Here is a 10,177-nt window from a genome sequence, read left to right as displayed (position 1 = left end):
AGAGGGGTTACCGGAATCCCCGGAGGGAAGATATGGGCCATATGAGCCATAAGAGGGAGCACACCAGCCCACAAGGGGTGGCGCCCCCCCCCCCTTAGGCTGGAAGCCGAATTGGAGAAGGAACAATGGGGGTTCGGCCCCCTTTCCTTTCTCTTTCCCCCTTCCCTTTTCTCTCCGATGAAATATGGTAAGGGGGGAGGGATTGGGGAGGAACCCAAAGTAGGATTCGGCCTATTTGGGGCGCCCCTGGATGCCTCTCCTTCCCTCCAACCTATATATATATGTGGGGAGGGGCGCCTAGAACACACAACAATAATCGTTAGCCGTGTGGGGCGCCCCCTCCACAGTTTACACCCCGGCCATAGTTTTGCGGTGCTTAGGCGAAGCCATGTGAGAATCACTTCACCATCATCGTTACCACGCCGTCGTGCTGTCAGAACTCATCTACTTCCTCGACACCTCACTAGATCAAGAAGGTGAGGGACGTCAACGAGCTGAACGTGTGCAGAACTCGGAGGTGTCGTACCTTCGGTGCTTGATCGGTCGGAGCTAGAAGAAGTTTGACTACATCAACCGCGTTGTCAAATGCTTCCGCTTTCGATCTATGAGGGTACGTAGACACACTATCCCCCTCTCGTTGCTATGTATCTCCTAGATAGATCTTGCATGAGCGTAGGAATATTTTTGAAATTGTATGCTACGTTTCCCAACAATTGTGACCAACTCAGAGGAATACAATTTAATTGCATCCCATATCTTTTCTACATGATATCATTTTTCATCGCGATCTCCCTCGCTTCCGCCCCACGTAGCCACCACTCCTCCCTATAGCCGCCGCTGGCCCTCCTCCCAAACCCTAACGCCGCCGCCGCTACTCCCTCTATAGCCGCCACCATCCCCTCCCAAATCCTACGCCGCCGCCGCTACTCCCTCCCGTAGCCGCCGCCACCTTCCCCCAAACCCTACACTGTCGCCTCTACTCCCTCCCATAGCCGCCGCCCCTCCTCTCCTTCGGTCGCCATCTTCTTCCTAGCCACCACATAAACCCTAACACCGCCGCTACCCCACTTCCCTCCCACCGCCACCATGTCCCGCTCCAAGGCCGATCCGTCCGACACCGGCTCCTTTGCTGGCGCCATGTTCACCTCTGACCGCCTCAACGAGCTCCACATCAAAGATCACGTGCCCGTCGTCCTCGACCTTGACTCGTCATCCTACAACGCATGGCGCACCTACTTCGCGCTCTTGTTTCGCTCCTACTATCTCATCAAGCACGTTTACGGGAGCGTCGACTTCTGCGACATGAAGGACAACGACGACTGGCTTGTCGTGGACACCTGCATCGTCAAGTGGCTCTTCCTCACCATCTCACAGGGTCTCTTCGACATGGTGAACTCCCATGACCCATCGGTGTACGCCATGTGGACACGGTTGTGCGACCTCTTCCTCGACAATCAACTCCAACACTGTGTTTTCCTCCAAGGAGAGTTTTTCATACTGCAGCAAAATGATCTCTCGATCGATGAATACTGCACGTGGCTGAAGGTCCTCGCCGACGAGCTGCGCGATGTCGGCATGACCATCAACGACTCCGTCCTCCTCACCAACCTCCTTCGGGGCCTCCACCCTGACCTCGGTCAGTCTGCCGCCACCTCTCCCTCGTCACACCGACATACGCCAAGGCCGTCACGTATCTTTGCATGGAGGAGAAGCGCCTTCGCCACTCTGCTGGGCAGGCGACCCACACCGCTCTCCACGCCGGCCTCGCCGACGGCCACGGCGCATCTCCAACCCCGCCCGTGCCTCGTCCTCTTGCCCCGACCCCGACCCCGCCACCCATGCCCGCGCCTGCCCCATCTGGTGGTCGCAAGCAGAAGGATTGTGGGGGTCGGCCACTGAACTCCAACACGGCACCGCGCCTTCCCGCGAACCCCGCGGCAGTCCCTACACCACCCTAGTTGTCGGGGTACAACCCTTGGACGGGCGTTGTGCATGCTTACTCCATGCCCGTCCCCGCCCCCCTGCTCCGGGCATCCTTGGTGCACGGCCGACCTCTCATCAGGCGCTGCTGACCGCGCCCGCCCCCGGTCCTGCGGCATATGGCGGCGTCGTGGCCTACGATGCCCCCCGGCCTACGACCCGTATGGCGGTACCCCCGGCGGTGTTTGGGACCCGGCACTCCTCTCCACCCTTCATGTTGCACCCTCACTGAGCAACTACAACGGAGGTGGCGATTGGTACATGGACACCAGCGCTGCCGCTCACATGGCTTCTAACCCCGGTATCCTCTCCTGTGCCTCCCCCCATCCTTTCAACTCTCGCATCGTGGTTGGTGATGGCACCTCTCTTCCCATCACTCATCACAGGTCGTTCTCCCTTCCGTTTCCCTCTTCATCTTTAACCCTTAATAATGTGCTTGTCTCATCATCCTTAATCAAAAACCTATGTTATGTTCGTACTCTTACTCGTGAACATCATGTCACTGTTGAGTTTGACGCTCTTGGTTTCTCTGTCAAGGATGCTCGCTCCCGGAGGGTTCTGCACCGATGTGATTCCCTCGACGATCTCTACCCATGCGGTCCTACTACGAGTGGCGGTCCGGTTGCTCTCCATGCCGATGTCTCGCTTTGGCATGCTTGACTTGGTCATCCCAGTGCTGACGCTCTTCACAAAATTTTGAGCAATTTTTCCTTTTCATGTAATAAATCAGGGGCTCATACTTGTCATGCTTGCCGTATTGGAAAGATGTCGTTTTCTTCATCCACATCAATTGCCACTTTTCCATTTGATGTTATTCATTGTGATGTTTGGACATCTTCGATGCCTAGCAATTCGGGCTTATCATATTACCTCGTGATTTTAGATGATTTTTCTCACTTTACTTGGACTTTTTCGTTACACCATAAATCCGAAGTCGCCTCCACCCTTCACTCCCTTTATGCTTACGTCAACACCCACTTTCATCGCGCCATTGCTCGCCTTCAAACAGATAACGAATTTTTTTTGATAACCTCACTATTCGACATCTTCTATCCACCTATGGCACCATCTTTCGTCTCACATGTCCATATACATCCCAACAAAACGGTCGTGCCGAACGTGTGCTCCACACTCTCAATGGGAGTGTTCGCGCATTGCTCTTCCATGCACACATGCCCGCACGGTTTTGGTCAGACGCACTCGCTACCGCCACAGTTCTCCTTAACATCCGGCCTTGCAAATCACGATGAAGCTATACACATCATCACCTCTTGTTCGGGTCTCCTCCATCCTATGACGATCTTCACGTCTTCGATTGCTTGTGTTACCCTAATATTACCGCCACCGCTCCGCACGATATTCCTAGAAGAAAAAATTGGTGCTCCGTGTAAGCGGGGCAGTCATGCATGAGACGCGTCCTGAGCATCTAGAAGAAGAAAAATTATATGAGACCAGATCTCACGGTTAGCAGGTGAGACCCGTCCTAATGGATGACACGTGGCATTCACAAATCATAAAGCATCTAATCTCCCTCCTCTTGATTTTAAGTGGAGTGAGGGATACTTTATAATTTATGAATGCCACGTGTCATTTATTAAAATGGGTCTCGCGTGAGACCTAATCTCATAAAATTCTTTTTCGAACTAAGGGGCCTCCGCCCCGAATCCCACTCCCACGCGACGCCGCGCGCGCAGAGCTGATGCCCGATCGATCAGACACGACCCGGTATTGATTGGCAACAAGTTCCCAAAAGCGGCTTCAAATTTGTCCGCGACTACTGCTGAAGGGTGGGCGGGGGAGGAAGCAAGGCCACATGCCCAGGCGGCAACACATCCTGTCACGGCACATGGTGGTATTCCATTGGTGCCTGGCCTCCAGCTCATCGTCCATTTGACCACGGTACGCAGCCTAGCAGCACCGTCACATGTGTCCCGTAGTCCATTAGCAGCGCAGGAGCAAAAAACTGCTCTGGCTGCAAACTGATCCACAGGGTTAGGGTCTTCTGACCGATGACTGAGGCGCGCTTACGTTCAATCGTCAATCACAAGGGATTCGGAATTTTTCTAGTCGATCGATCTGTAGTATAGGTTGGAGGATGTCTGCGTTCGTGGTCAGTATGTCACACGCGTATTCCGGATCTCACTGCACGCTGGGTGGGTGATCACTAGTCTTATCATGCACAGCGAGACGTAAATAAAATAGTAGCACTAGAAACCAATCCTTCTTTCCCAGGTGACAAGGAGAATGGCACAGTGCTTGTGTGTGTGTGTGTGTGTGTCTGTGTGTGTGCGCGCGCGCGTGTCTTACTGTCAGGCAATACTGGGCCAGAAGGTCTTGCTTGCATTGCAAGCCCTGAATCTAAATGGGTTGGTTGTTGTAGCAGGCATAGGAGTCGATCGCCACCACTCAGCCCCACAGCAACGGAGCCTTCCCTTCCTTGAAGCGACGTAAAACTCGGGTACGCACTGCGAATTCAGGTTCAGAAACATGCACCCAGCTGCTCGTCGTGCCATTTCCTGAGTGCCGACTGGCAAGCGTGGCATCTGTCTCCACAAGTTTCCGCAATACCAAATCGGGAAGTTGAGTTCACGCTCCAAAAGCTATATATATGGAGCTAGAAAAGTTCAAATGATGGCCGATATAATGTGCTACATGGAGATCGGTAACAACGCACGGACAGTAGCAACAAGAAGAAAAGGCGCGACCACTTGGCTTGGAACTTTCAGAAGGCACAAGGAAACAAGACGCGAGATTGTCACTCACCAGCTGGACCACACAAATCCCTGAGACTGCAGGCTCGTGCTCGTGCATGGTAACACGCCACTACTACCAGCAGCGCCTCATCCCTCGGTGTAGATAACGTACTACGTACGTACAATGTGTGGACACAATCATACGCAAGCACGTACAATATATCTATCCATCTGTATAGGCGGGTCGATTGTGTACGTACGTACAGACTTTTGCCCTCATCACACCGTTGTTTAAGGAGGTAGGTACGCCGTCGAACATTCCCCGCGGAACAAGGCCGAATAAGTGGGGGGACTCTCTTATCATTGCGGAAAGAAAGAATCGTCGGGGTTTTGTTATTTCTCTCCAGCTAACTGCGGCAGTTGACCTGGCCGTATGCGCGCGCATTAGCTGTAGGGCTGCTTCATGCATGTGTGTGCGCACATGGGTGCGATACGCCTCGCAAAAGTCCATGGTCATACGTGCATGAGACGACGCGTTTGCGACCTCTACCTCTCGCGCGCGGATTGATAGATAGATAATGCAAATGCAATGGTGGCCGCTCCGAGTGGCGCAGCATCGGCGCCCCCGCAACTTGCGAATTATTGTGATTATCCGCTTCCAATCATCGGTGGCCTGCTGCCGGTACGAGTGGCATTTGGCCAGACGAATGGAATGGATAGCCTCACATGCCGGATGACGAGTGGAAAATCGGCAGATCGGTGGGAATAGTATTCCTCCTGCCGTGCCAATTGCATGCTGGATATTACCAAAGTGTGGAATTTCCAAACACAACAATGGCAAGATGCGATAACGAAGATCTCAAAACATGCGTCGTAAATGAATTTCCCATAGGTGAAATCAGCTAAGAGCCAAAGATATATTAATTCAGTTATCCAACTTCAGTCTGGTTTACTTTCTACATTTATGGTGGACTAAGACCGGCTCCAGTGTTTTCAAAAATCATGGAACAGCATGAGAGAGTCATCATGTCTCGTGAGGGCCAGGATCAGAATGTTCTTTCTGTTCCGCAGCTTTGTTTCGTCCTTCGAACCCTGCAATACATGAACAATTCGTGAGTTAAGGTCAGGTTGCACACATCTCTGCAAGTAAAATCTGCTTCAAGCCAACAAAGTTAGTTTCAGCAAGGTAAGGGTTCATTTAGTAAGATGGCATGGTGGCAACTAATCCCATATCGCAGACAGACATTATTCTTGTTTTGACGAACGTGCATTGCACATCAGGTGCCCGACAACTTCCCAGTGATGGTACTAATGTAAACTGATCTCAGCCCAACTGATTCTTCAATCTAGTAACTCAAGAGTTGTTTCTAACCAAGGTTTTCTATATGGGAGCATAGGAAATTATTGGCCTCGATATATGGTTACGTATCTTCCTGCTCTGCATTTGGGATGATCTAATAATGTAAGCCTGATCCCAACCAAACAACGCTATGAAAGTGCCGACTCAGTAAACAAACAATCAAACTGAATTGCAACTATGATATGGCATAAACACATTATATAGTCATGTATGTACTGTGATGATAAACATATGGGCAATAGAGCAACCAATCCTGACGTGCATCCTGAATTCATGAAACGTAAAAGTAATAAACAATGTTTTGCTTAGGAAAACTCAGCTTACAGCTAAAAAACTGTAAATGATGATCATTAGATGATAACCTCGAGCAGAAGTTCAGCAATGTAATTCACCATCTGGCGCAAGTTCAAAGCAGCATGGTAGAGATTATCGATGAACTGCTCACGAAATGTATTTTTGGCTCTCCATACGAAAAACTGTGCGTACCCTGTTCCTGCTGCGGAAGCGATTTTCTGTAAACATAATAGAATTATTGTGAACAGAAGCACAAAATGAGTCATCTTTTGTTACTTATAAACTTGCAGGATATCCATGTGCATAATATCCTGTAATTTACAACAAAAGTTCTCCTAGCTTTAAGCCATAGTCAGTTCTTTAGGTTAGCTTGAAACTGAGGTAGCAGAACTGCAGTAGTGTGGAAGCTCTGAACTATTGCTCCAGGAAAGTAACTGAAACTTGAAAGTTGCTAGACGATAACTCTGCCATGGGTGACGTGTGGAATAAAAATACCATTCTATGTGGCTTAAGAACATATCATTTTGTCAAACATCTAGTGCAAACATTTATTTGGGGCACAACAAAAGCCAGAAACAGCAATAGCAGATGCATCCAGTTTCCTAGTTCCAGCTAATTTTCTACTGTATCAGTCCAATAGAATCACTTTCACAGGTATTATTTCTGGATAGTTCCAACTATGCTAATGCAGCATTAGAGCCTCTCTAGCAGATTCCTTATAACCCACTCATTCCTTCAAATTTGTAACCCAATAATGCAGCATTAGTGCTGGTGAAACTTATGGGTGCAAGAAGTTCTAAACTTTTCCCATTCCTTATCCTTAATTTGTTTTGAAGGATCTTCCCTAAAACTGGTATTTGTTCAGTAAATTTACAGAAGTTACTTACAATCATTTTAAGGAATAAGTGTTTAATAAAGCACCTACATATGCTCTTGAGCTGGTGAAACTTATGGGTGCAAGAAGTTCTAAACTTTTGCGGTATTACCAATTGCCACACTACAAAACTCAGAAAGTGTGGGTTAAGGTGTTCGAGCACCATTCACATAACTAGGAATTACTCTAGAACATATAACTGGATATTATTTGTGTTTTAAGTACTTAATGTGTCAAGAAAACTTTAGACACTTACTCTTGTATTAACTAACTTATCAAGTTTGTTTACAAGCTTTATCCCAAATGCTCAAATAGCCTTTTAAAACTGCATTGATGCTTATAAATGATGCAGATTTATGATGAAAGTAACGCAATATATCATGAATTGATGATGCATTCGTAAGGCTAATATGGGCCACCTGCCTTGTATAGTAAAGTAGTAGACCATCAAAGCAGTGAAGTTATCGCACAACTAACATTTAAAGCAAGGAGGGTTATCATTGTCATTCTCTCTGCCCTCCAAGCAAGAAATACTACTTTTCTGATGACACTAGGAAACAGACCTCTGTATCTATGTAGCCATCGTTCCATAGTTTGTACAAAGTTGAATGAACAATCTGCTTGTCAAGAATTGTTGTGTCAATAATCTGCACATTTGCAATCAAAGTTTAGATTTGTGTACTTCGGTTTGCAACAGGAAGCCATGTCATCAAATAAACAATCATAAAACAGGATCACACAAATAAAATTAATGCATAACAGAAGCTTTCTTAACCAAACGAGATTGACAACAATAGCAAAGCATAGTTCTACAATTTCCTCAATATGTAAGAGTACTTACTTGATCTGTCTCAACTGCACAACCTTGTGTGACCAATAGCCTAAAGATTGTAAAAGCTTCTTGCCCGTATTTCTTTTTCACAAGCGACTCTATCTATAATGCACACATAAAAGACATGTGCATGTCAACTGTTAGTACGGAAAGGACAGGGGAGTGTTTTTTAATAACTCAAATAAACCATGAAACAGTAACACAATCTGGTACCTCCTCATTTCTACATGCTTCAACCATTTTGCGTAAATCTACAGAAAAACAATACCACTGTCATGAAAATCTTACAAAAAGAACTTATGATGTTCACTCAAAGGCTGGCAAACTAAATTTAAACATCAAGTGTATTTTAATCTTACATAAAAGAAATTATGATGTTAACTCAAGGTTGGCATACTAAATTTGAGCATCCAGAGTTCAGAATGGAAGACAAGTAACAAGGAAAGTAATTTTCTACAACATAATTTCCAGCTGTTTAGAGGCTTTTTCACGCTTCGGCGGAATATTTTGTTATCACTGCATACAGCACAATTTCATGGAATAGCAGGCCGTCGGTATCAGCAACCTAATAGTAACTAGGCTCGAACTAATTATGAAAACAATGGAAGATGTCATAGCTATAGTACTTTTTCCATGTATAGACCAACCAACATGTCTCCTTAGCTGGAAGTGCAGAGTGTGGACTGGTTCACATGATCATATCCGAAGTTCCAATATAATTAAGACATTAAGCTACCACAATTCAATCCAGGAATTGGACTGGACTGAAATCAGTTTCCTTATGGCATCCATTGCCTAGTGGCAAGTTTTGATTTCCGAACCATAGAAGTTCATTTCTAGCAAGCTTGAACTGGGCTTCATGCCGAGCACTTAACTAACAGAACTTCGATGTATTCGACTTATACAGACAAAAAATATCAACAGTAACTTACCAAAAGTAAATTCTTCCCCATCGGAAGTAGTACACTGTAAATCCAGCAGGACTGGTTTTATGTCACCAATTGTCATTGCTGCAGTTCCTTCCTTTTGTCCTAGTTTCTCCAAAATACCATTTGTTGATGATGTCACTGAAAGAATGGAACTCAATGTTATACTTGTTGGAAACAATTCACAACTGATTGCTAGAATGGTCTTTCCCCCCTCTAGTGATATTATATAATTTTCAAGCAAGGTATAGTGATTTTCCTTGTGTCGATATCGACAGGGCAACTATTAATCAAACTGGAACCATGTAACTAAAGTGATAAATTTTCATGGTACATTGGTACTTCGGCAAGTCGGTTACTTGCCTACTTGGTATCTTCGGAGGCATTCATATACAATTAACCTAATGAGGTATACTAGATTTGTTTTATCCTCTTATGCCTCTTTCTCCCCCTTTCTTCAAATCGAATAGAGAGTAGAAAGCTAAAACAAATCATAAAAGGCATGATTTTAGCAAGCATATGCCATTGTAGGAAATAAACTAGCATATGACATTCCCTAATCTGGCTCATTCAAGACTGTGCCAAGCTATAGGGCAGCCCGGTGCATGTAGCTCCCGCTTGCACAGGGTCCGGGGAAGGGTCCGACCACTTTGGGTCTATTGTACGCAGCCTTTCCCTACATTTCTGTAAGAGGCTGTTTCCAGGACTTGAACCTGTGACCTCATGGTCACAAGGCAGCAGCTTTACCACTGTGCCAAGGCTCCCCTTCTTTGTGCCAAGCTATAGATTTCAAATAAATAGCTCAAACAGAAACTAGCATTTCTTAGTTAATGCTCACCACCAAGAGGCAAGACCAGAACCGATGGAATTTAAAAACAGAAATGCAGGTTAAAAATAGTTATGTTCATACAAGACCATATGTGGATGTAAAGCCATAAAAATAAAATTGCTGTGTTCCTGGATCTACTATTGAAAGGATACTTGAGATATTGATATCGGGTACTACCAGAGTTTGTATCTTTGTCAGTTAAGTTAGCTTCGAAAAATGACTCCCAGATAGGATGTGTGCCAACCTTCAGCTTTGGTTTCTTTCGGTCTGCACAAAACTTTAATGCAAGAAGGAAAACATTAAGTGAGAATTAACAAAGTCGAATTGCATGATTCATTCAGCTGCACCGTTCATGCATATACACAAATAAACAGATATCAAAATGAAAA

The 10,177-nt window shown here is 46.3% G+C and overlaps 1 protein-coding gene across 1 annotated transcript in view; it reads right to left on the bottom strand.

Moving 5' to 3' along the window:
• Positions 1–5,551: 5,551 nt before the first annotated feature.
• Positions 5,552–10,177, bottom strand: part of LOC119268816 (DNA-directed RNA polymerase III subunit RPC3-like) — a 9,865-nt gene continuing 5,239 nt past the window's right edge. The window contains exons 8-14 of the mRNA XM_037550522.1: positions 9,966–10,065; positions 8,966–9,100; positions 8,247–8,284; positions 8,043–8,135; positions 7,765–7,848; positions 6,396–6,545; positions 5,552–5,765 (exon numbers count right to left, since the gene is read on the bottom strand). Of these exons, the coding sequence (XP_037406419.1) occupies positions 5,667–5,765; positions 6,396–6,545; positions 7,765–7,848; positions 8,043–8,135; positions 8,247–8,284; positions 8,966–9,100; positions 9,966–10,065 (699 nt within the window). The 3' untranslated portion in view covers positions 5,552–5,666. The remainder of the gene's footprint in view (positions 5,766–6,395; positions 6,546–7,764; positions 7,849–8,042; positions 8,136–8,246; positions 8,285–8,965; positions 9,101–9,965; positions 10,066–10,177) is intronic.

The sequence above is a fragment of the Triticum dicoccoides genome, chromosome 3A (genome assembly GCF_002162155.2).
Source record: "Triticum dicoccoides isolate Atlit2015 ecotype Zavitan chromosome 3A, WEW_v2.0, whole genome shotgun sequence".
In the NCBI taxonomy this organism is placed as follows: Eukaryota; Viridiplantae; Streptophyta; class Magnoliopsida; order Poales; family Poaceae; genus Triticum; species Triticum dicoccoides.
This window is presented reverse-complemented; position numbering and strand designations above follow the sequence as displayed.